At 43.2% G+C, this 27594-nt stretch overlaps 1 protein-coding gene across 16 annotated transcripts in view; it reads left to right on the top strand.

Moving 5' to 3' along the window:
• Positions 1–27594, top strand: part of setd5 (SET domain containing 5) — a 248224-nt gene that overhangs the window by 130549 nt on the left and 90081 nt on the right. For all 16 annotated transcript variants that reach the window (XM_072472824.1, XM_072472838.1, XM_072472839.1 and 13 more), the window contains 8 exons: positions 3835–4022; positions 10486–10524; positions 12627–12869; positions 13379–13527; positions 14553–14670; positions 17053–17162; positions 18311–18560; positions 23416–23511. In XM_072472824.1, the coding sequence (XP_072328925.1) occupies positions 3835–4022; positions 10486–10524; positions 12627–12869; positions 13379–13527; positions 14553–14670; positions 17053–17162; positions 18311–18560; positions 23416–23511 (1193 nt within the window). The remainder of the gene's footprint in view (positions 1–3834; positions 4023–10485; positions 10525–12626; positions 12870–13378; positions 13528–14552; positions 14671–17052; positions 17163–18310; positions 18561–23415; positions 23512–27594) is intronic.

Raw genomic sequence — 27594 nt, forward strand, 5'->3', positions numbered from 1 at the left:
ATTCAATTACTATAATTCATAAATGTTTGTACTGATCGATGGTTTTCAAAAATCCAATGGTGTTTTTACTTGAGTGCATTTAATAGGTGAAAAAAGGAAATTAATAACACGTGGCATTTCCTGGGTGCCTCAACTCCTGTAACCTTTGTGACGAATACAAGATTTTAGCTATTTTGGATTATAAACATACAACATTTTAAGGGTGACCAGCCTTAAAGTGTGTTTGACTGTAGTAGTCATGTTTTTAAAAGAATCTTGTTTTGCAAGACCAGAAAGCTTTTGGGAGCCAGAGGGGAAATTGACCAGAGTACAAACAGCCTGGACAAATGCAATGTTGTTTGACTAGAGAGAGCCGTTGGGGAGTTAATGTGTTTTCAGCCTGGGGAGTTCATTTGTTTTCAGCTTGGGGAGATGATGTGATTGCTGGGTGGACCTAAGGCATTCAGACATTATGAGAAAACGTTTTGAGTTGAGTTCTAATCTGGCTACCCTTTTAGACCACAAGTAAGGTATTTCACTCTTTCAGTAGGATAGTAAAAAAAAGAATAATAATATTTAAAGCAGTATAGAGTTGTCTGCGGACAAGGGGGAAGCTGAAACAAACCCGTTGAAACAACTTTTTGACGATATCCAGCGAGAGTCTGCAGGAGTTCTAACAGGAGCCAAATCTGTTCTGGAAAGCAAGTATTACTCGGTGCCATTGGGAGGTGGGATGGATTGAGAGCTGTATGTTTTTCCTTTCTTGTTGTTTAATTGGGACTAGGGATCGTAATTAAGGGCATTGTATGCACTGTATTTAGTAGTATTGTTTAAGGGGTCATTGTAAGCTATTTTTGGATGTGAGATTAAAGAATTTAATATTGTATTAATAATAAAGTTTTGTTGTAAAATATCAAATCCCTACCTCTTCATGCAATCACTACTGGAGCACAGCCTTACAAAATAAAATAAAATATTGGGGGTTCGGTCCAGTATTCTAAAGCCACTGTTGGGGTCTGGTCTGGGATTGTAATACTTCAAAGAAAAGCATGAAGGTTGAAATAGTACCAGGAACAACTACAAGTTTGACCAACCCATTTCAAAATCGGGTAAGGGTTGAAATACACTTGAAAAATCAGGAGGAATTGGAACAGTTGAGAGGTATGGTCAAGTGATTGACATAAGGGTAATTTTCAGTGAATTAAGACTGATACCCCTTGCCTTCAGTTATTTTGTGCAATAAACCCGTAAGATATGCATTCCTCCGTCCCGTTTAGGAAGAATAATTCCTTCGCTATTAGAGTAAAGTATAACAGGTTAATATGCATTTGAGGCCAAAGGTGCAAATGAAAGTTGTCAGAATTAAAAGCAATTCAAACTTGATACTGAGTGGCTGTAGCAAACCTTTTATTGGGACACGACAGAGGTCAATATATTACAATGTCTAGGCATTAATTTACAGTTCTAAAGAGATCTACCCCTCCAATCAGTATTCTGCCCCTGCCAGAGTACTGAAACAGCTCTTATCAGAGTCACAAGTGACATCCTGTGTAATTGTAACAAAGGAAAACTATCCCTCCTCCTCCTTCTCAACCTATCTGCAGCCTTAGACATGGGTTGACCACACCATTTTCCTTCAGCACCACTTCACTGTCATCTAGCTGGGTGAGCCTGCTCTCGCCTGTTTCTGTTCTTAGAACATAAAACATAGAACATACAGTGCAGAAGGTGGCCATTCGGCCCATCGTGTCTGCACCAACCCACTTAAGCCCTCACTTGCACCCTATCCCTGTAACCAAATAACCCCTCCTAACTATTTTGGTCACTGAGGGCAATTTATCATGGCCAATCCACCTGCACATCTTTGGACTGTGGGAGGAAACCGGAGCACCCGGAGGAAACCCACGCAGATATGGGGAGAACGTGCAGACTCCGCACAGACAGTGACCCAGCGGGGAATCGAACCTGGGACCCTGGCGCTGTGAAGCCACAGTGCTATCCACTTGTGCTACCGAGCTGCCGTCTTATCTGTTTGATTGTAACCAGAATATTACCTGCAGTGGCTTCTCTTCCCACTCCTGCACTGTGACATCCGGTGTCCCCCAGGGTCCTTGGCCCCCTTCCTCCTATTTTTCAGTTGCATGCAACCCCTTGGAGACATCACCTGTAAGCACAGCTTTAATTTTCACATACCTGACAACGCACAATTCTGCCTCACCACCACCTCTCACGACTTCTCCAATGTTGTTAAATTATCAGACTGCATATCTGATATTTAATATCGGATGAGCAGAAGTTTCCCCCAGTTAAATATTGAGATGACGGAAACCATTGTTGTTGGACCTTGCATCAAACCCCCCACCACCGACTTCTCCCTCTCTTGGTAACAGTCTGAGTATTTTTTAATCGTGGTATCATTCTTGATCCCAGGTTGTGCTGCTGACCACATATTTGCACCTTGTTTTCAAATGCCTCCATGGCCTCATCCTTCCCTGTCTCTGTAATCTCCTCTGATGGCACAACCCTCCAGAATATCTGCACTACCTCATTCTGGACTCTTGAGTATTTCCCGGTTATAATCACTCAATCATTGCCGTGCCTTCAGTTGCCTAGGCCCAAAGCTCTGAAATTCCTTCTATAGATCTCTCCAACTCTCTGCCTCACTTTCCTGCTTTAAGGCATCCCTTAGCACTGAGCTCTTTGACCAAACTTTTGATCATCTTTCCCAATGTGTCATATTTTGTTTTATCATGCTCATGTAAAATGCCTTGGGATGTTTTATTATGCTGAAAATGCAAAACAAAAGGAGGTAGTTGATAAACTACTGGACAGAGTAGTGTGTGTAATGTTACTTTATTTAGCTTCATTAGTTAGATAGGTGTTAGGCTCATGTCAGCATTATGTCCATCCATACAAGCCAATATGTTTCCTCCTTTATTCCCAAAGTGCCAGCCATCTGACTTTTCTCCATACCTGTTATAATTCTGGTTTTCCTGCTTACCCAGCATCTTTGCACATCTTTAGTTCAGTTGTAGATAGGCACCTGCCACTCCTGTCCAACATTTTGTCGAGGTGTCTTTTTTGCCTCTCTTTGGACTGGACCAACAACAACCGTTGCTACATTTAGTCATCAATCTTTCACGGACACTAACAAATGCTTGATGTGGCTCCCAAATTTATTTTATTAATCACAAGCACTTCCCTTGTGACTACCATACTGTTGCGACAGCAGGCCTGCTCACATATGCAGGCTACATTTTAAAACTATTCACAATACTATTTTTCTAAAACATCACCGTAAAGATTTAGTCAGATTACTGCATTATCAAAGACAGAGACCTAACCGTACAACAGTAGTTGACAAATGAACCAGTAAAATTATTCTTAGTAGATTAATCTGTGATAGTCTTACCTGACATCTTGTGATGTACGTTTACTCACATCACGTAACATTCACTTTGCACCAGTTTATTTGCAACAAATATTCTCAGCTCTGCATTTTTCAGGCATCTACAGTTTAGCTTACATTTTCTCTTGCACTTGGTGTAACAATTCGCAAACTACAATTTATTCTTACACATTGTTGCAAATACTTGTTATTAAAATAGAGAAGAAAGATTATATCAGCTCATAAAGGGAACTTTTGCATTTTGTGATGTTAGCTGATCCAGTTAACTGGCATAATGTGTACATTGTGCTGTAGCTGCACTGTATTATTGAATGTTTTGGGGGCAAATTTCCTTTGAGTCCCTTCATCTCCGGTTAAGGCAAAGAGGCAGGCAAAATCTCCCCGGAAATTCACTCCATTTATTTAACTCCATTCGGAATGAATTCACCTTTTTCCTGAATTCACAGGTGGAGATAGCAGTGCAACTGAGAGTGGGGACGAGGAAGTCTCGCCCTCAACAGTGTCATACACCGCAACACAACACACACCCACCAGCATCACGCTCACGGTCAACCGAGTGAAGAGAACTAAGGCAAAAAAGAGAAAAAGAAGCACAGAGAAAGCAAGAAATACCCCCAAAGTCAAAAAAATAAAGGTAGGTGTTTCAGAAAGAACTTCTGCACAAGGAGTGCAAATTTAGAGTTTTGGTGAGGTTATATTTTTCTACGGCATCAAAATAGCTATTACTGCAATTTGAACATTTGAAAATAGAACAAATATCTTCAGAGAGCAGCACAAAATGTCATTTTTATATTTACTTGCAGTGTAAGTTTTTAAATTGACGTCATGATGCGATGTTGTGACTATAACAGAGACCTGGCACAAAGTAGGTCAGGATTGTGTGTTAAACATTCCTGGATATAGAGTGTTCAGGAAAGATGGGAAAGGGGGAGGGGTGGCAATATTGATGGATTGAAACATTGCTTGAGAGAAAATATGTCCCAGAGGAGTCGAGGACAGAATTTATTTGACTAGAGCTAAGAAACTAAAATGGTGCAATGTTGCTTGCTGTGGTTTCCAGGCCAGCAACTAGTGGTTAAGACGTAGAGTAACAAATGTGCTAGGAAATTATATAGAGAGGTGCAAGAATTGTAGAGTAGTTATAATGGAGGACTTCAATTATCCGAATGTAATCCTGGTTCTTGAGAATGAGGCAGGGCAAGTGGATCAAGTGCCAGTATGGGGGAACATTTAGGGAACAGTAATCATTGCATCATAAGTTTTAGGTTGGCTGTGGAAATGGACAAGGAACAATGCAGAGTCCGAGTAATTAACGGCGAAAGCCATCTTCAGTGGGACAAGAGTGGAGCTGGTCCAGATAGACTGGAGTGAAAGGTTTGTGGAAAAACTACAATGGGCTACCTTCAAAAAAATAAATGGTTCAGGCACAGTCAAGATATATTCCCTCAAAAGGGAAAGGTGGGGCAAACAAACCCAGAACTCCTTGGATGGAAAAGGCAATAGAGATTAAGATGAGGAAGAAAAAGTATGTGTGTGACAGGTGTCTTAAGGGGATTGCAGGGGCGGGAGTGTCTGCAGAAACTTAGTGATTTGCTGGATCTTGCGCTGTAACAATTCTGTGAATGGGCTAAGCATGGATCTAACCCAGATAAATTGTTACTGAACAGTGGGCTCCTTGTAAAGAAGAGAGAGTTCAGGCGCAGTCAAGGTATATTCAACAAAGAGGAAAGGTAGGGCAAACAAAACCAGAGCACCCTGGATTGAAAAGTATGTTCATGAGCGGGGATAAAGCAAACTAGATCTAGGTTGACATAGAAGGTTTAGGGGGAAACTTAAAAAGCAAATATGAGAATCAAGGACTGTATGAAAAGAGACGGGCAGCTAACATAAAAGGGAATCCAACAGTTTTTTAAGACATATAAGTAGTAAGAGGGTTGTAAAAGGAGTAGTGGGACCAATAAGAGGCAAACAAGAATATTTACACATGGGGTGCAATTTTCCCACCACGTTGCGCCTGGAGCATTGTGGGACAGGTCAAAAACGGGCTTGCGCCAGGTGCGACGCGATCTGGATCACGCCCTCGCTGGTTGTCCCAGGTCATCATATTTAAATGAGCCATTAGACTCATCTAAATATGCACAGCCGGTTTGAGGCCGCATTCTCCCAGTGCCCAGGAGTCACCAGCTGCACTGGGAGGCCTCACCCAGGCACCGATTAGTACTGCTTTCCACAAGTGGTGATCAGGCCACTCCGGGGTCTTGGAGGCCTTTGGAGCCCCCTGGATGGTCAGGGACAGGGCACTGCCCCCGGCACCCTAGCAGTGCCAACCTGGCACTTCCTGGGTGACAGGGACAGTTCCTGGGTGCCATGTTTGCAATACTGAGGGTGGGGGTGGGGGGGGGAGCTCAGTGACCTCATGGTGGGGTATGGTAGGGGGAGGGGAGTGTGCACGATGCCCACAAGATTGGATGGGTGTGGGTCAGGGTCACCCTCATTTCCTGGGTAGTTGGCGGGTGGGGGGGGGAACTCACAATAACTTTCAGTGATAGGGGGAGATTGCCCGTTGAGGGTTGGGGGTATTGCCCATGTATGCGAGGTAGTGGTGTCTCAATTCAGGGGGACCCTCAGCCTCACTGTGAGATCGGGGCGCCCTTTCCAAATGGCACACTGAGGAGCCAGTCTGGCCAGTGAGTTTAGTTCCCCACTGCAGAAATAAATTCAAGGTGTTGGATTTACCGGTGAAAAACTCCCACAGACCGCCAAAAAATGTCTATGTGGGTGAATACAGATCTGGATCTCCCCCAAAAGGCCGGTAGAAAACACCCCGTCAAACCCACTCAAAATGACACACAGTCATTTTTTGGGTAAATTGAGCCAATGGAAGGGGAGGGGGCATTGGCTGAGATAATAAATGAATACGTTGCATCTGTCTTTCCCAAGGAAGAAGATGCTGGCAGGTCATGTTGAAAGAGGAGGTAATTCAGACACCAGAAGGGTTTAGAAATGATAAAGAGGTATTGGATAGATTGTCTGTACTTAAAACTGAAAAGGCAGGAACGAATGAAATGCATCCGAGAATGCTGAAGGAAGTGAGAGTGGAAATTGCTGGGCATAATTTTCCATTCTTCCTTAGACTCGGGGTTGGTCCCAGACAGTTGGAGAATTGCAAATGTTACATGTTTGTTCAAAAAAAGTTGTGAAGATAACCCCAGCAACTACCGGCCAGTTTAACTTCAGCAGTGAGAGAACATCTAGAAATGATAATTTGGGGCAAAATTATTAGTCAGTTGGGCAAATGCATCTTAATTGAGGAAAGCCAGCACAGATTTATTGAGGACAAATTGTGTTTAAATAACTTTTTCGATGAGGTTAATGCTGTTGATGTGGTGTACTTGGCTCCTTCATCAACACTTTCCAAATCCACAACCTCTACGACCTGGAAGGACAAGAGCAGAAACTTTGTGGGGCACTATCATCTGCAAGTGCCTACCTCTCCAAATCTCACACTGTCCTGACTTGGAACTATCTCGCCATTCCTTCACTGTCACTGGGTCCAAATCTTGGAACTCCCTAATAGACCTGTGGGTGTTCCCACAACACTGGAGTGCAGCAGTTCAAGTAGGCAGCACAGCACCACCTTCTGAAGGGCAAAGAGGGATGGACAATAAATGCTGGCATAACCAGTGATGCCCACATCCTATGAACACATTTTAAAAAGTTATATGGACTTTCAAAAGGCGTTTGATAAAGTGTAGCAAAACAGCAAAGTTAGAGCCCCTGAAATAAAAGGGACAGTAGAAACATGAATATTAAATTAACTGAATTACAGAAACAGAGTGATGGTTGTTTAAAAATAAATGATTTTTTTCCGATTAAGGGGCAATTTAGCATGGCCAATCCACCTAACCTGCACATCTTTTTGGGTTGTGGGGGTGAGACCCACGCAGACACGGTGGGAATGTGCAAACTACACACGGGCAGTGACCCGGGACTGGGATCGAACCCGGGTCCTCAGCACGGTACGGCAGCAGTGCTAACCACTGCCCCACCGTGACATGAGTAATGGTTAACGGGTGTATTTGGGATTGATAGAAGGTTTATAGTGAAGTTCCCCAGGGGATAGTGTTACGATCCTTGCTCTTCCTTATATATATTAATGACCTCGAGCTTGGTGTGCAAGGTATTACGATCCCAGACCAGACCCCAACAGTGGCTAGGATATTGGACTGAAACCCCAATATTTTAGTTTATTTGTAAGACCGTGTGGAAAAAATGATTCGCTCCAGGAGTGATTGCATGAAAGAAGGGCTTTGATGGTTTTGAAACAAAACTTTATTATGAATACAATATTAAACTTTTTAATATTGCACCCGAAAAGAACAGCTTACAATTACCCCTTAACACTACTACTCAAGTTTCCATTAAACAAGAAAATAATCATATAACTCTAAATTTATCTTAAAATTAGAAGGGAATCAAGTAATCCTTGCTTTATAAAACAGATTTGACTCCTGTTGGAACCCCTCCTGACTCTGGCTGAATATCTTCAAAAAGCTGGTTCACCCGGCGTGTTTCAGCTTCTTCCTGGTCCCAGACAAGACTGCTCTGCTTTACATGTCATTACTCTTTTATAACTATCATACTGTGAGAAAATTGTGGACTCGGGTCAGAAGATCAGAATTCAGTTCCTCTCTCCCCAAAAGCTTCTCCAAAAACCAACAGCTTCTCTGAATTCCTGGGCTCCACCCAGCAATGACCTAATCTTCCCAAACTGAAAAACAAAAGATCTCTGCAGGCTGCAAAAGCACATTAACTCCCCAGGGACTTCCCGGGTCAAACCACATTCCTCTAGTCAATTTCACCTGCTGTTTCCTAAAAGCAAAACAAAATCCTTTTTAAAAACGTGGCCACTGCAATCAAACACACTATACCCCCAGGCTTTTAACCCTTAACTCGTCCCAATAATTAGAAGCCAGTATTCCTAAAATCCTCCATTCCTCAGAAGGGCAGAATTTCCAAATTTGTTGACAATGCAAAACTTGGAAGTATTGTGAACTGTGAGGAGGATGGTGTAGAACTTCAAAAAGGACATAGACCGGTTGGTGAAATGGACCGACAAGTGGCAGGAAAGTATGAAGTGATTAATTTTTGAAGACAGCAGAGCGGCAATAGAAAATAAAGGGGGTGCAGCAGCAGGGGGACATTTAAAAAAAAAATTCATTCATGGGATATGGGCGTCACTGGCTGGAACAGCATTTGTTGCTCATCCTCAATTTCCCTTCCGCTGGGTGGCTTGCTAGGGCATTTAATAGTTAACCACATTGCTGTGGATCTGGTGGAGTCACATGTGGCCAGAGCATATAAAGGTGGCAGATTTACTTCCCTAAGGGACATTAGTGAAGCACATTTTTACAACAATAGACAGATTTTTATTAAATTCAAATTTCACCATCTGCCTTGGTGGGATTTGAACCTGGGTCCACAGAGCATTCCGTCAGCAATGTCATCTATGTCTGGGACTCGCCCCTCACTTGAGACAGATCATCTGGGTGAAGGGCTAGTGGATCCTCACCTCTGTGGTGCAGGCCACCCTTGCTGTTGGTGACTGCTCTCTCCCTGTACAACCACACGATCTCCAGGGCCCGTTCCTCATAAGGGGTGAGGAGGACTTTGGTACTCTGCTGCCCGTCTTGGTCCTGTCACGCATATTATGGACCAACTTATCCTGCGGGGACAAAGAGAGGACATTGTGAGCTGCACACTTGATGGACCTGTCAATGTGCCTTTGACAGGAGAAATGTGTGGGCACCGGAACTGGATATAAAGGGGTTGTGATGGTGGGTGCCAGGAGTGCAGGGGAACAAGTGCAAAGACCGGATGTAGGGAAGGTGCAAGGTGTCAGCCAATGATTTGTGGGGCAGGGACAGAGGGGGTTGAGAATTTGAGGGGTGGCAGGCAGAACTGATGCCAGGAGAGAGGTGGTAACTGACCCTTGCAGCTTGGTGGAAGTCGTTGGTCTTCCAACATTGTACATTGGTCCTCCTGGTCATGCTGCCCCCACTGATGGCCGCTGCCATTGCCTCCCAAGCTCTATTGTATTGGCAGCTCTATTGCTGCCCCTCCAACCCTCTCTGGGGAACAGGATGTCCCGTCTTGCATCTGCTGCGTCCAGAAGCCTGGCTGGGTCGGCATTGCAAAAGTAGGTCTGCATACTGCCATGCTTGTCTGTTGACTGGGGGAGCGGTGGTGCGAGAGAGTTTAAAAGCAGCTCCCCCTTGTTAGCGGCGACTCACTGAGACGCAGGTCTGGTGAATCAGACGGCAAGACAGCCAGTAATGGCGCGAAGCACTTGGGGGTTCAATTTTGGCACTTAAGTGCCGTTAAATATGGGCCGTGATCTCGCCAACGCGGCCGTCGGTAAACACCCTGCCAATCGTGCCCAAAATGACACTCAGAACATTTCCCGTTAAATCGTGCCCCTAATTTAATAAAAGAGTGCAAGATTCACTGTCAGCAGATTTACCTTATACTGTGCAGTGGAGAGAAATATCTATTCCAGATTTGCATCTGCATACACTGAGCAAAGGAGTTTGGTGATGGGGGGAAGAGATGGTATTTTCAGCAGATATTCCGTGTGGATTGAAGACATTGAAGTAAATAATTGTGCTGCCTCCTCTCCCAGGTACCATTGTAGAAAACACAATACACTGGAGCATACCAGAAACAAAGCTTTGGTGTATAGTTCTTTTGTTAAATCCCATTCAGAAGCTGTTAAGAGAACCTGCTTTGTTCACTACCAAATTTACATAAAAGTGGTTATACTTAAAAGTGATTATTTGTCCGTGAAGGATTTTGTACTTTGTAAATACAGCTTTCTTCATATCTCCATGCAGAGTTTAGTTGGGAGAGGGGTTGAGACCTAATATGGATGAATACCCATGAAGACAGGTTCTTGGGTTGATTCCTTGAGGTTTGCTTTTATTTTGAAAAAAGTTCCTGGGTCTAAGGGGATTAACTAAGATTGGATAATTAGTGAGCACTGGCAAGGCTGATTACCTGATTCCACAATAACATGCTTACGATTTTGTTATTTGCAGGCCTTTCGAGAAGGGTCCAGAAGATCCATGAGGATGAAGGTATGCATTGAGAGAGTTCTACAGTGTTAGATTTCTTTTCATCCATTTTCAAAATGGCTGATATTAGTTAAGGAAATGTTTATGCTGTAATTGTTCAGATTTGGGATTGATTCACCATTCGAGCTCTCCTGGGGTAGAACTTCCCGTCCACTGCTATTGCACACATTTCTTTAATTGCTGATTGATTTGTAAATATCTATTTTGCAAAGTTTTTTCTTTGTACGCTTCAGACGTAATAGCCACTGACAACCACTTCTGTCCCAGGCTTTGGTAGTCCATGACAAGCCTTTGTTGCTTTTTAATTAAGTTGAAGCAGTCATCCAAATCTACACTGAAGTTCTATTTTGTTTTGACAAGTTTCTCTAAATGTGAGTTGGTGTGTAATTATATTTTCTCCTTTTTTCGCAAAAGGTCTGTACACCATCAATAATTAAACACATCCTCTTCTTCAGGCTTCACAAGTGTGCAGCTCAGAACCTCCGTCTTTGTTTCATTTCATAATCAACAGAAGTTAATCATTACATATTGGTTGACTTTTCATATTTTACCTTTTTCTTCAAACTCTCCCAACATTGTTTTCCCCTTGTGTTTTTTACCTTGATATTTTGAGAGTCTTTCCATCAAAAATACAGACAATGTCAGAATGCTCAGGGAGTAGGCAGATCCTGTGCAACTCGGCTTTTGCCAAGGCAGCTTTTGAGACGGTCGCTCAGAGATGCTTGTCTGCCTGGTTTTGTTCCTGTCACGGGGCGTTAAGTGAAGTGGGTAGCTTGCCTGAGCTCAGTTGTTTCATTGACTTGCATGGGTGAGATCAGACTGTGGGAATCACAAGTCTGAGTTCTAGTTCCTTCACTTTCTTGCGCAGCATATTGTGTGAGCATCTAGTTACTGATGTAATGTTCACCCAAGTTCCAAATGTTTGGAGGCTTAAACATAATAATCTTTATTGTCACAAATAGGCTTACATTAACACTGCAATGAAGTTACTGTGAAAAGCCCCTGGTCGCCACATTCCGGCGCCTGTTTGGGTACACAGAGGAAGAATTCAGAATGTCCAAATTACCTAACAGCACGACTTTCGGGACTTGTGGGAGGAAACCGGAGCACCCGGAGGAAACCCACGTAGACACAGGAAGAACGTGCAGACTCCACACAGACAGTGGCCAAGCTGGGAATCGACCCTGGGACCCTGGTGCTGTGAAGCAACAGTGCTAACCACTGTGCTACAGTGCTGCCCAGATGAATATGTAAATTCTGTTAAGCACAGCACAATCCAAAATGGAATGGTTGATATCGGCAAGAAGATTTATCAATCAGTTTACAAGAGTTTAGCTGTCCAGTTCAATTTGGTTCTATCAGTATTTTTAATTTGATGCCTTGTAATTTGAGGTGCTGAAGTAGAAAAGAATAAGAGATTTGATAAAAAGCTTTGACAGTGAACAGAAGACTGTTTCCTCTGATTAAGGACTCAACGAGTAAGGTCCTCGATTTAAAATTGTCATTAAGTCAGCGAGAGGAGAGTATAGGATACATTTATTTACGCGGAGTATTGTTGAAATGTGGAAAACTACCGCAGAGGGTAATTGAAGCTGAGATTTGTATTTCCTCAACAAAAAAGGGACAGAAATTTAATGACGAGGAAGGTGTGAGCTTATGAGGAGGGAGAGAGAGGTAGGCTGTTGGATTAATTGTGGATTACTCTAGCAAAGAGCTGGCATGAACACAGTGGGAAAAATAGTATCCTTCTGTGCAGTGAACATTGGTGGTTCAGCTTCATTCCCTCAGTCAGAAATAAGATCAGTTCAGGCCAATAGACTTTTCAGTAATAGACCAGGTCTCCTTCAGGAAGTATTCTATGTTGCACGGTGCAATGGAAATGTCCATGCTGGGTTAGCGGGGAGGGGTATTTAGCATTATCATTTTTCTGAGACACTCTACTACTCGCACTTTTAAGTGGGGTAATATTGTGGAACCAGATGTAAAAACAGTGGGAGAGTTTGAAGAATCTCAATTTTTCTTGACAATGATCTTTCCATTTGGGAAGCAAACTTAGCTTGTTCAATGTTGCTGATTTTTACTTGTTCAATGTTTGCTGATTTTAGAATTCGTTGTCAGAAGCTCATGCATTGGATGAAAATACAGCAGAGGGTTGGGAGAACCGGATCCGTCTTTGGACAGATCAATACGAGGAATCTTTTGCGAATCAGTACAGTGCAGATGTGCAGAACCTTTTAGAATTGTATCGGTTAACCATGAAAGACTCTGTGGGAAAAAATGTGGTGCTGGACACTATTAATAAAACTGAACTGGCCTGTAACAACACCATTCTCGGCTCTCAGATGCAAGTAAGTGATAATATCTCAAATATGTTCAGTTATATGCAGGTGGAGGGCATCAATTGGTGAGAATATATAACGATACTTACTGAAAGTTTGGGGGAGTTGAATTAGGAGGCGTATGCTTGTAATGCTTCTGTGGAACGAAACAGAGTTAATGCTTCAGGTCCCGTGACCTTTTATCGGGTTACTTGACCTGAAAGATCGGCTCCAATTCCATCCATTATCAGCAGATTTTCTGGAATAGAACTGTAAGAGCTGTCTGATTTAAAGGTCTACTGCCAATTCAGGAATGTAGTCAAGAGCGGATCTACTAGCTAGTCCACATCTGCTGGGCACTTTAACCTGTAATATAGCCTATAATTATGTTTCATTTTCTAAAACAAAATGTAGCTATTTAGTCTATTTGAAGTTTATATTTCTCACTTGTACCTTGTGCTGTTATGTCAATTAAACCAGCAGGCTGTTCTACATAAGTCGCAAAATAGTAAATTGTGTTATTTTCCTTCTGTTGATAGTTGCAGCTTGGTAAAGTCACAAGAGTTCAGCGGCATCGCAAAATTTTGCGAGCAGCCAGAGACCTAACGCCAGACATACTTATTATCGAATACCGTGGTAAGGTGATGCTAAGACAACAGTTTGAAGTTAATGGACATTTCTTTAAAAGGTAGGACTTTATTGAGTCTGAGTCTCTAGTTACTACAGTAATGATAGCTTTTGTGGTTTTGACCTTCCCAAAATGGAGTCAATTTCGAGCAATGCCACAGCAATTTAAATTGAAAAAAAAGTTTCTTTCTAAGGTCAAGTGTGAACGATGTCCCCACAGCTCACAACTCATATTTATAGCATCATAGTGGTTAATGCATTACATGATGTGATTTATTCTCTGGCCTGTGTTGAATAAACGTTTCAATAAGAGGAATGGAAATGCATTCCACTTAACTTTAGTACTTTGAAGGTGGATTCTCGTCTTACTCCTGATTTTTATGTCTTTGACTGTGAATGTGTGGATGCTCGATCAGACTGTTCTTTTCCCATCCTTCTATAACCCATGGTTGATATAATAATCTTTGTTAGTGGCACAAGTAGGCTTACATTAACACTGCAATGAAGTTGCTGTGAAAAACCCCAGTCACCACACTCCGGCGCCTGTTTGGGTACACTGAGGGAGAATTCAGAATGCCCAATTCACCTAACAGCATGCCTTTTGTAATTATGGGAGGAAACCGGAGCACTCGGAGCAAACCCACGCAGACATGGGGAGAACGCGCAGACTCCGCACAGTGACCCAAACTGGGAATTGAACCCGGGTCCCTGGCACTGTGAAGCAACAGTGCTAACCACTGTGCTACCGTGCCGCCCATCCCACCAATGTCACTTAATAAGAAAAAAGAAAAATACTACGGATGTGGGAAGTCTGAAATAAGAATGAAAATTACTGGAAAAACTCAGCAGGTCAGGCAACATCTGTGGAACGAAACAGAGTTAATGCTTCAGGTCGCGTGACCTTTTATCGGGTTACTTGACCTGAAATATTAATTCTGTTTTCTTCACAAATGCTGACTGACCTGAATTTTTCCAACATTTTTTGTTTTTAATGTATTTATTAAACTTACGTATGAAGAAAAGACTTTTGGGAAAATAACTTCCAACTCTAAAAGAATCCTATTTGTCAACTTTTTTGCATTATAGACCATACCCCTTTGTGCTCTTCTACTCAAAATTCAATGAAGTGGAGATGTGTGTTGATGCTAGAACATTTGGAAACGATGCACGGTTTATTAGGAGGTCCTGTGCCCCCAATGCAGAGGTCAGTTTTTTCTAATTAACTATGTTTCTACCAGTTTAATTATATATGCTATGATACTTATTTAATTGAAATTATTTTTCAACAAGTGATAAATAATTAACTATGCCTACCATTGTGCTTTGCTTGTGAATAAAAATACGTATTTGCATTGCTTTACAAATACCTTCTTAAATGTATACCATGTTATGATTTGTTGCTGTTTCTTCACATGGGGTGGAATTTAGAGGGCCCGTTAGCTGCAAGTGCAAATCCCACCATAGCCACTAAATCACATGAGAGGGCCTTAATGGGATTTACGCCGACGAATCTTGTTTTGAGATTTTCCCCATCGATGACATGATGTACCTGAATTGCATGAACTTACATCAATTTAAATGGGCGGCTTGGTGGCACCGTGGCTAGCACTGCTGCCTCACAGCACCAGGCACCCGGTTTCAATTCTGGCCTTGGGCCACTGTCTGTTTGGAGTTTGCACATTCTCCCCTTGTCTGCGTGGGTTTTCTCCGGGTGCTCCAGTTTCCTCCCACAGTCCAAAGATGTGCAGGTTGAGTGGGGTGGCTATGTTAAGTTGCCCCTTCGTGTCCAAAATGATGTGTAGGTTGGGTTAATGGGATAAGGCGGGGATGAGCTTGGGTGAAGTCCTCTTTCAGAGGATCACTACAGACTCGATTGGCCAAATGGTCTTCTGCGCTGTAGGGATTCTATGATTCTAAATGTAATTAAACGGCTTCACCCTGTAGCGACTGGCCCCGTGGAATTCTCCCTCCCTGGTGGTGAGATATCACTCCGACGCGAATCACTACTGGTTTTTGAAAACTGTTTCGGGGGTGTAGAGGTGCTTGGAGGCCCTGGGGTTGAGGGCCAAGGCTGGGTATTGCCTTCTGGCAGTGCAAAAAACCCATTTATTAAGGTCAGAAAAAAATAATAATCCTTTGACTGAGGGGTACAGATTGGCTTGACCACTGAGAATGGATGTTAGATTGTTGCATGTTTGCTGGGGCAAATTTGGCTAGAATCAGCATGGGGAACAAACACTCAAAATAGTGGTTAAAGTACAGCATCAAGCTTACCATTACTATCTTATGTGCAATTGTTGGCAATTTGCACTCAACTCTAACTTCAATAGAAGGAAAACAATAAATAAAACTATCTCTTTCAACAGTCTTGATTAACTTTTCATGATCAACCTTTGAATGATGGATCAGCTCAGGGCTGGAGGTGAATGAACTTGGACTTGCTAAAGCCAGGCTTTGTCCCCAGACCTAAGTAGCTGACTGGGCTCCATGTCTCGTTTTCATATAGTCCTGAATGTTCATAAGAAGTGGAAAGGCAGGACTTGTAATTCCCTCTCCATCCAGTAGGATGGCCAGTCAAAACAATTAACCCCATCTTTCAAAAGTATATTCTTGGCAGACACTTTATGCTGAACTCCCAAAAATAGAAATAGCCCCACATTTGGTGCCAATGTTCACTGGTCTCTAAATCTCAATGTGTACTGTTCTGAGTATCTAAAACTTTGACAGTCACATTTAATTCAGTGGCAGAATTTTAAACATAAATTGCGCTAATAGATGCTATCCTCCATAGATAGCATAATCAGAATGCCAAAAGCATCACAGTTATCAAAAAAGATCTCTTCTAATCTGCTGTATTGGTTGAAGTCGAATCATTTTATAATAAGTCAAGAAATCTATCTGTGTTAATATTACACATTCCTCTTTTATTTTTAAAAAAAGATAGATCATTTCTGAATTTTTTTTTCTAAATGCAGGAGTGTTCAGTTCTGTGGTTGTCTTTCGATAATTAAGACGCCATAATTCCTGAATTATCCTTGCTTCTCCTTTGATTAATTCCCAATGCATCAGCGTCCTTTCCTCCTAGTAAGCATTCCATAAAATCCAGATATGCAACATTTGTTTCAATATTAAAATAGAATGTGTTTTGAAACACATATTTCCTTCACCATTGAAGTTACTCTGGTGCCCTCCCCTAACTCTTTCATCTTGCCGTTCCTCATTATTTATTTTTTACTTGAAATATCATTTTATAAAGTTGTAAAATGCAATAGTTTATTATTTTTGTTTGCGTGTTTTGCCTCTGCATTTGGATTCCTTTGCTGTAAGGTACTGTTAACTAGCGTATGCACAGATTGTACATTTTTTTTAATGCTGTAGTCACATAAGTTTAGTCAGTGTTTCAGCAAGAATTGGAGCCCCTATTTATATTGTCTTACGTTGGTAACCCCTTGGCACAAATACTGCTAGCTAAAAAAAGACTGAACAAAACTATAATGGCAGCAAGTGGGATAAATTGGATTTGACCTATTTAACAATCCTAAAAGAGAAAAAAAGCTACCTACAACTTGCACACTATTTCCCCTAGGTACGGCACATGATCGCTGATGGGATGATCCACCTTTGTATATACGCCATCACAAACATCCCAAAGGACAGTGAGGTGACCATTGGCTTTGACTATGAATACAGCAGCTGGTAAGTCAGATCAGCTCTCTTACAGGAGTTATCAAAATATATGGCACTATTTTTAGAACCTCTGTTGTAGATAGAAAATAAACTAAGTGGTTACATTTTTGCCTTTTTAGAAGGACTAGTTAATGATGGGTGGTGCAAATAGGAGTTCAAGGTTACATTATTTAAATCAAATAAGGGAATGATTGGACTGGACCAGCAAGGGCTGAGAGAGGCAGGGCACAGGGCAAGAGGGAGAGGGGACGGAAAAGGGAAGCACTTAGCAGAGTCTTTCTTGTGAGGAATGGAGAATCTGCCGGGGTGGAGAGGGAGTGGGGCAAGGACACATAGATGAGTAAAGTCTTTCGGGATTGGGTAACTCTCTAAAGTACTGAATTTTTGTTTATATTGATGGGGATGGCTCAATGGCCAGAAAAGGTATGCAGCGGATTGGGGCCAGAGAGTTGATGCTGATTCTTCGTTGGTACCTGATAGTCTTGAGTTAATAGAATGTACTTGCCCGTCCTCCGATCAACCTGACTATCTGAACTCTGCAAACCTTTCTGGGGCTAGGAATTCTCCTTTGGATGGGGAATTATTCTTGGGCAGGGTGGAAGTTCATTTGAATATTTGCATGTTCTGACTTGTGCATTTCATTACCTGTGAGCAGCACACCTGCTTTAAAATGGTGTAAATGGAATATGTTGAATGCCGCAAGTAGCAAAGCAGCTGGGGTGGGATTCCCCGTCAGCAGGATCCTCCGCTTCGCCGGCAGTGCACTCACGCCCGCGGATTTCCCGACGGTGTGGGGGTGGCCACAATGGGAAACCCCTTTGACCGGCTGCCGGGACGGATGATCCCGCTGCCGTGGGGGTGTGCCGCGCCGGAAAACGGGTCTGGCGGGACAGAGAATCCCACCCCTGGTATTTGAGTGCAGGATGAGTTGTGTCAGCAATCAAAGTTAGTACTCAATTGACATCTCTGTTTGACACAGGAGCTCTTTTACACTGCCACATGCAAATAGCAGTCGCGTATTACTGTGTGTTTCACATCTTTGCCAATCTATGCGTATAGGGAAAGCTGGTTGAATATGCTGTCTAGTCAGGATTGAAAATCAAAATGTAACTGAAAGGGTTAATTGAATAACGTTTATATTATTAACTTCATCACAGTAAATATAAGGTTGACTGTGCCTGCCACAAAGGGAACCAGAATTGTCCAGTACAGAAACATAACCAGGGATCAATGGAGCCCCCAGTAGGTGCTGAGACGCGACGGAGAAAAGCCAGACGGAAAGAATGGGAGATGGAGTCAGAGCTCAATCAGGCCTCTGATGAAAACAGCAACCAGCAGCAAGAGGAACCAGCAGAACCCAAAGACCAACCTGAGTTACCTGCACAAAACCCAGCAAGTGACAGTGAGGTATGCATGTAAACTCATTAATGGAGGTTACTGCCATACCAGAATTACTCCAGATACATAGTATATGATGTTAATTTGTACCTTCGCCCACTTGCCACCCGAATCTAAATCAGTGGTAAACCAAGTCATGTTTGCTTTTTTTACCTAAATTAAAAGAGCAAGGCGAATGGTCAGGGTGGTATAATGCACCATCACTGTTGGAAAGAGTGAAAGATGTCTTTACATAAAGATAAAATATTTTGGGAAAAAAAGAAATGATTTTCAAACATTAAGCTGGAATAAATCTGATGTACATACATAATGGGCGGGATTCTCCGACCCCCCGCCAGGTCGGAGAATCGCCGGGGGGGTGGCGTGAATCCCGCCCCCGCCGGCCGCCGAATTCTCCGGCACTGAAAATTCGGCAGGGGCGGGAATCGCGCTGTGCCGGTCGGCGGGCCCACCCCCGGTGATTCTCCGGCCCGCGATGGGCCGAAGTCCCGGTGCTGTCATGCCAGTCCCGCCAGCGTGAATCAAACCACCTACCTTACTGGCGGCGCGGGCGGGCTCCGGGGACCTGGGGGGAGGCGTGGGGCGATCTGGCCCCGTGGGGTGCCCCCACGGTGGCCTGGCCCGCGATCGGGGCCCACTGATCCGCAGGCGGGTCTGTGCCGTGGGGGCACTCTTTTCCTTCCCCCTCGGCCAGAGCCTCCACGATGGCCGATGCGAAAGTGACACCCCCCCCCCGCTGACGCTCCCACGCATGCACGGACTTCCGCCGACTGGCGAGGTCCCTTCGGCCCCGACTGGCGTGGCACCAAAGGCCTTTCCCACCGGCCGGCGACCCGCCAACCACTCCGGCACGGGGCTAGCCCCTCAAGGTGAAGGCTTGGCCCCTAAAGGTGCGGAGAACCTTTGGGGCGGCCCGACGTCGGAGTGGTTCACACCACTCCATCCCGCCGGGACCCCCCGCCCTGCTGGGTAGGGGAGAATCTCGCCCAATTTTTCTAACTGGTTCATGTGCTAAAGTTAATCTTGAGTTCTATCTGATTAGTAGGATGCAACTATGTAGCTTCTTCTGGTGTCCGATTAATGAGCCAGAATGTTACAATGGTATCTTTTTCTTCCTTCTTTATATGTAACCATCTAACACGGCAGATTTTAGCAGGACTTTTCTGTCAGATTATTTGGTTCAAAGCTGTTAAACATATAGTAATAATCTTTAGTAGTGTCACAAGTAGGCTTACATTAACACTGCAATGAAGTTACTGTGAATATTGGTTATTACACAACCAGCTTCCAAATCCTGGCCACATTCTTTGCATCATATTACTAATGTAGTGAAGTTGGTGTGGTGCAAGGAAGTTGGGGAAGCAAGATTCACATATCAGAACTGCATCAATACTGACATGACTGAAACTCTTTTTGTTATGTTACGGTTAACACCCTTGTGATATGGTTTATCACAAATTCACATTTCAAAATTGAACATAACTTGCTCATGATTTCAGCTTACAATTGTTTTGAACTAAACCAGTGGAGTGTGGGTAATTTAATGCCTGCTCTGCCCACCGACCACGGAAGGCTTCAAGTGCACCTGTGAACACCACATGGTCTCCCTCCAGGATCAGTCGGGCATATACCAGGTTGAAAATGAGAGGCGAGCAGTCTGAACGATATTCCCATAGATCCACAAGGCTGTTCTCCAATCTGTCTGTCCCCATTGCACCAGTTGACAGAAGATCAGGAGCATTGGACTAAAGCTTAGTCAAGCGTTGAGGAGTAAACTAGGGGAGGCGTAGTGGTATTGTCATGGGACTAGCAAAACCCAGCGACACCGAGTAATGCTCTCGGGAGCCAGGTTCAAATCCCGTCACTGCAGATGGTGAAATTTGAATTCAATAAAAATCTTGAATTAAAAGTCTAATGATGACCATGAAACAATCATCAATTGTCATAAAAACCCATTTGGTTCACTAATGTCCTTTAGGGAAGGAAATCTGTTGTCCTTACCTGGCCTGGCCTACATGTGACTCCGGACCCACAGCAATGTGGTTGACTCTTAACTGACCTTTCAAGGGCAAATAGGAATGGGCTATAAATGCTGGCACAAGTCCCATGAACAAATTTTTTAAAAATCCTCTTAAATAGTGAAAGAGGGTCTGAAACCTCTGACATTGCTAATAAATATAAACACTGAACTCAACCGAGCCACAGGAGAGACGAGGAGCCCGGATATCTGTAAAGTGGGCATCAAGATGCTTTGCCAATTGAACTCTGAGGGAAAGGAAATAGAGCCTGCAACAAATGATTGGACATCTCTCCATGCGGAATGAAATTCCCTCATTTCTGAGAAGGATCAAGTTGTGAGCAGTTGGGAACATTTTGGGATCCTATTCCAGCCAAATGGTGTAACCCCAGGCGCAGCACGGTGGCGCAGTGGGTTAGCACAGCTGCCTCACGGCACCGAGGACCCTGGTTCGATCCTGGCCCCGGCTCACTGTCTGTGTGGAGTTTGCACATTCTCCACACATTCTCCTCGTGTCTGCATGGGTCTCACCCTCACAACCCAAAAAGATGTGCAGGTGAGGTGGAATGGCCACACTAAATTGTCCCTTAATTGGAAAAAAATAATTGGGTATTCTAAATTTATTTTTAAACATTGGTACAACCCCAAGTTGCTGAGCCTCAGCACTCGTAAGCCAGGGCAGAGAGCATATTTAGCGCCTGAATAACTTTGGTTGTACGTGCAGACAGCTATCACCTTTGGTGACAACCAGCTCAATGCACTGCCATCCAGTATGTCTCTGACTCTTGACACACTCAGCAAGAATCCACTTCCTTGACTTCTAGGTGTATTTGAAGTTGATAATGCACAGATCGGGATAGTGGAGGAGCAGGTCGGATAGCATGGATGCTGCCTCAGAGAGCTTTTGCAGACAACAAAGTTCCAGACTCTTAGAAAGTTATAACTCATTCACTTTAATTGTAAAGAAGCTGACACCACCGTGGTGGAAATTCCATTTTTAGGATATCTCTGCAGGGTCTGACTGGAAATCTCTAACCTAGGTGTGAACACACATTGCCTAAATGTTGTCCTTAAATTAGAGACTCAGAACTCAGTGCTTCCTTCCTTCCCAGAAGAAGTCAATGAAGTGATCTGAATCTTTGCAATAAATTTGGGAGGAACAATAAATTTAGTGGGAGGGATCAGTGTGATAAACCGTAACATAGTGGTCACTAATTGATTTATGACCAGCACCCATTTGAACTTGTTTGTCGGGACAACCCTTCTAGATTTTTTGATGGAAAAATAGTAAAACCCTGCAATTTTGAGAAAAAAATGTAATAGGTTGCAATAACTGTTGTTCCAATCAGGCCCATAATTATATCTTTATGAATTTATCTGAATATCTTTTGCCTCATGAATGAAATAGAATCATAGAAAAGTTACAGCACAGAAGAAGGCCATTCGACTCACCTTGTCCACGCCAGCCCAGGTGCCCTTTCTGATCCCACCTTCCTGCACAAGGTCCATAGCCTTCTATCGTACAGCACTTAAGGTGCAGATCCAGGTACTATTTAGAAGAGTTTAGGGTCTCTGCCTCCACCACCAACTCTGGTAGTGAATTCCAGACACCCACTACTCCCTGCATAAAAACATTCAGCCTCATGTTCCCTGTACATCTTCTGCCACTTATCTTTAATCTTTGTCCCCTGATTCTAGAATTCTCCGCCAAAGGAAACAATTATATCCTGTCCACTCTATCTCTTCCCCTCATAATTTTGCATCTGTGTAAGACTCTTCTGCATCATTAATTGTTGTAACCAACTTTCCCAATCTGATGCATGAAAAGCAAAAAGGTCTCATTCCCCATCAAGCTGCTACCCTTATCCATCATTTATCAAACTTACTTTGTTCAGTTAGTGAGCATTGCTTTTGTTTTATATTTTTGGAGCAACTTCTGTGATTTCTCATACCAACTCTAAGGCCCGCGATGGCATGATGTTGCTCGATGTTGAAACATCTTCAGAATAGTAAGAAGTCTTACAACACCAGGTTAAAGTTCAACAGGTTTGTTTCGAATCACTAGCTTTCGGAGCGCTGCTCCTTCCTGAGGCTTCTTCCTCCGAAAGCTAGCGATTCGAAACAAACCAATGGACTTTAACTTGGTGTTGTAAGACTTCTTACTGTGCTCACCCCATTCCAATGCCAGCATCTCCACATCATGGCTAACATCTTCAGAATGATAGACCTAACATTCAACATTTAGAGTTCTTTGTTTTAAAACAAAATCACATCCAACTATACCACATGTCTGAACAATGTTGAGAACACAATGGAGACAATATTTATGGATTCAACATCAATCTTTGCAGTCTCATTAATTATGTAGAAATTAGTCATTTAAAATCTGATAAATGTTATACCTAGTGGGCATATATATCCTGTGGAGGAAACTAGCAAAATCTATGGTTTTATCTTGAGTGTTATACAACACAAAGAAGAGTTTGCAACAGAATGCATTTTCTCTGGGGTTTTAAAAAATTGTAACTCAAAAGCAATACATTTAAAAATTAATCCTCACTTATCTAAGAGCAATTACACCCAATTTTGTTCATACATCAATTATTGGTTTAAAAAAAGTAAATAGTTGCTTCAAGCAAAGCTTAATATTGTAGGTGGTTGAAATGTTTTATGATGTCACAAGCAAGGGCTGTGACATAAGTAATGTCATTGTGGACGGTAAAATATTAGTTTATGTTTCGCAGGTGACATTGAACTACATCACATCAATGCTGCCATTGTGGTACTGTAATAGCAGTTTTTATGTACAATACTACTCACTGTATCAACTTCATTTTCTTTAAATAGGAAGGGCCCGGAGAAGGAGATCAAATAAAAGTAGAAGAAGAAAACGAGGAGTCGGAAATGGATGAACAGCTCCGTGCATTAGCACAAAGCAAACTGGTAAGCGACAGTCAGAGTCATAGTGTGGAGATGAAGAATTTCTTGGCAGCTAGAAGTCATGCACACTATTCGTACAAACTTAGCAATCCAATGCACCAGAACATTGGCCACAGGAAAATGGGTGTGGGGAGAAAAATAGTGCCCTTATGTTGTGAAACTATGCATGAGGAAAGAGTTGGAAGTAATGATGCTTTCCCAAATATGATAGTTATCAGATATGGGGAAAGAAAGATCTTGTACAGAGAGATATGTTTGGGAGAGAAAAATGGGCATGTACAGAGGAGGCACACAAAATGTGTCAATAGGAGAAATAGCAGGGATTTCAGTTGAGAAACCAAAGGTGATGATCCCTAACATTACTGGAAATGTTTTCTCTGAAGAAATGTCTTTTTGAATCGCTTTAGCTGGTTGGCAGAGCTTGTTAATGGGCGAGTGTGCTTACTCAACCGAAAAATGTCTGGGGAGGGAATAGCGCACTTGCACAGGACAGTGCTGCCTGTGGGACAGAACCATATATTTGAACAAAAGTGCTGATAGATTAATAAATTCCCCCCCCCCAAAAAAAGTGCTGATAAATGAGGGGTCTTACCCCATTATATGGTAGTATAACGCTGCAATCTGAGTGTTGGTATAACATAGCTACATGTGTGAGATATCAGGAAGTAAATGTATAGATTATGCATCCATGTCTGCATTGATAATGGAATATGCATTTTACTGCAGTAAGCTAGCTAGATGGTTAATTTTATGAATGGGCCATTTTCAAAATAAATTTAAATGCTGGTTGTTAATGAATTGATCTCAACTAAGCAAGCATATTCAATTAGGGCTGTCATCCAAATTGCCACTAATCAACCAAATAGAATTGATGTTTAGCTTTCCAGCTCATTGGAAAACCTAGAACTTTGCAGCCTGGGTAAATAGCCAAGATCCTTTGAACCCATTTCTCTTTTTATTTGTTCTCAACATTTGCACCACACTGATTTAAAAAAATATATATTTATTGAACATTTTTCATTATAAACAAAATAATATAAAACAATTAATTTAAGTTGCAATGACAAAGAACACAACAAATGATCAACAGCACAAATTAAACTAAACCCCTTAACAACTGACCGTGACTAGCTCTTTAATAAACAAAATGAATGGCTGTCATCTGAAGTAGACCTTTCTAACCTTAATGGTGTCTACAAATGCAAGAATGACATGAGGTCACCCAACCAAACCGAGGCACTGGGGCAGAGTAGGAGACCTCCACCCAAACAGAACACTTCTCCTGGCTATTAATGAGGCAAAGGCGAGAACATCCGCCTTCACCCCCGTCTGCAGCACCAGCGAGTCTGTACCCTGAAAATAGCCACCAGCGGACATGGCTCCAGATCCAGATTAAGTATCTCTGATATGGTGTTGAAGAAAGAGACTCAAAAGCTTACTTACTTGGACAGGACCAGAACATAGGAGTTGGGTAACCGGCCCCCGAGAACAATGCTCACACTTGTCCTCCAGCCCAGAGAAAAATTCCCTCCTCCTCAATCCTGCTCAGATGAGCCCTGTGCACCACCTTGAACTGGATCAGACTAAGCCCTGTGCACCACCTTGAACTGGATCAGACTAAGCCGGGCTCAAGAGGACGTGGAGTTGACCCTGTGAAGAGCCTGGCTCCATACCTCATCATCAACAATAGGACCCAATTTACCCTCCCATTTCACCTTTACCTCATTCAACTGAGCCAAATCCGCTGATAGGATCTGGCTGTATGTGCACAAAATAATCCCTCCATCAGACCCGGACAAAGACAAAATCTCCTTCATAATAATAATAATCTTTGTTAGTGTCACAAGTAGGCTTACATTAACACTGCAATGAAGTTACTATGAAAATCCCCTGGTCGCCACACTCCAGACCCTGCTCGGGTACACTAAGGGAGAATTCAGAATGTCCAATTCACGGAACAAGCACGTCTTTCGGGACTTGTGGGAGGAAACCGGGGCACCTGAAGGAAACCCACACAGACACAGGGAGAAGGTGCAGGCTCCGCACGACAACAGGGAGGAGGGTGGTGCAGTGGGGAAAGCGGCAAAAGCCCTGCCCGAAAAATCATGAAACTGAAAGTATCTGAACAGATTGGAACCAGGGAGTTGACATTTCTCCAACAGCTCCTTAAAGCTGGCAAACCTTGCCACCACGAACAAGCCCCCAAACCCTTCCCCTCCCATGATCTGAATGTCGAAGTCTAGATCCATTGGCAAAAAGAGGTGATTATTGCAGATATGGGCCAGCAATGACATGGAACTAAGTTTAATCTGCTGTCTGAACTGCTTCCAGATTCTCAGGGTGGACACCACTACTGGGTTCGAGTAAAAACTTGCCAGAGAGAATAGCAGTGATGCGGTCACTAATGCATCAAGGTGGAACATCTCCATTTGCCTCCATGGAACCCGGATCACTAATCCACCCCAGTATCTTCTCAATATTGGTTGCCCAATAGTAAAATAATGAATTGGGTAAAGCTGAACCTGCTGATTGCCGATCTCTCTGGAGGAATGCCCTATGGATCCACCTTGATGCATTAGTGGTCGCATCACTGCTATTCTCTCCGGCAAGCTTTTACTCGAACCTAGTTGTTCCGCAAACCTGTATAAAACTCAATGGGAAAGCCATCAGGGCCAGGAGCTTTACCCATCTGCCTCGACCCAATGCATTTCCTAATTTCTTCTGGGCCCAATGGGGATTCCAAGTCTTCCCTCCTCTCCCCCTCCACCACTGGAATGGATAATTCATCCAAAACAATCTGTCATGGCTGAACTCTCCGCTGGGAGCTCCAATCTGTAGAGATCCCGATAAAATGTTTCAAAAGCTGCATTGCCCTGAGGTGGGGCAGAAACTAGGCTGCCACTCAAGACCCGTATCTGCACATTCTCCCGTAAAGCTGCTTGCCGTCTCAGCTGGTGAGCTAAAAGACAACTGGCCTCCCTGAGTTCATAAAATACACCCCTCGAACGTTGTAGCTGGCCCACCATCTTTTCCATTGATAATACAGGTTCAGCATCCTTATTCGAAAAGCTCTGAAATCCGCACTTCTTTTCGAGCACCGAAATCATGTTTCTACTAAAAAATAATAACATGGCGTTCACCCAAGATCCGCTAGTTATGCGGCGTTTCACAACTATACCTATACGGTATTCTAAAATGCAAACATTCCAGAATCCGAGACACTCTCTGCTACAAGTATTCCGAATAAGGGATTCTCACCCTATAATTCAAATTGTGTCTGCAGTTTTTCCCTACTTGCCAGCAACTCAGGTTGGGGCAAGTGAGTACTGATGGTCTACCTTAAGGATGGAACCCACCAGCCTCTGCCACTCCACCCTCGATATCTTTTCCATGTGCACATTGTAGGAAATAATCTCCACCCTGATACCCGTCTTCAGGGCTTCCCAGAGCGTGGAAAGTGGGATAAACTCACTTTTATTACATTTAATATATTCCCCAATGGCGATGGACATGCATTCCCAAAATTGTTTGTCCGCTAATAATGCCCCTCCCATCCTCCCCAAACTGTTCCATGAAAACCTACAATGCCTTGGTCGATCCACCCAGGGGTCCAGAACACAGTTTAACTCACTCCCCCAATATAAGCCGATGCAAATCCAAATCAGGGATGGAGGCTAACCACTTGTTAATAAAACCAGTATTGTCCCAGTTTGGAGCATAGACATTAACCAGGATCATTGAGGTTCCCGCCAAAGACCCACAGACAATAACATTTCTACCATTGGGATCAACTAAGATCTTAGCGGCAGAAAACTGAACCCCATTATTGATTAAAATTGCCACACTTGGGCCCGACCATCAAAACCCAAAGTGAAAACTTGTCCCACCCACCCCTTCCGCAAGTCGCTAACCCACAAATGGGTCTCTTGCAGAAGGACCACATCGACATTTAAAATTTTAAGGTGAGCAAATACCCTCGGCCTTTTCACTAGGCCATTCAACCCCCGATATTCCAGGTGACCAAACGAATTGGGGGCCTCCCAACAGTTAGAGCTAATAGAGCAAAACCCACATGAAATTAAACCC

This window comes from Scyliorhinus torazame, chromosome 13, assembly GCF_047496885.1.
Source record: "Scyliorhinus torazame isolate Kashiwa2021f chromosome 13, sScyTor2.1, whole genome shotgun sequence".
NCBI classification, from domain to species: domain Eukaryota; kingdom Metazoa; phylum Chordata; class Chondrichthyes; order Carcharhiniformes; family Scyliorhinidae; genus Scyliorhinus; species Scyliorhinus torazame.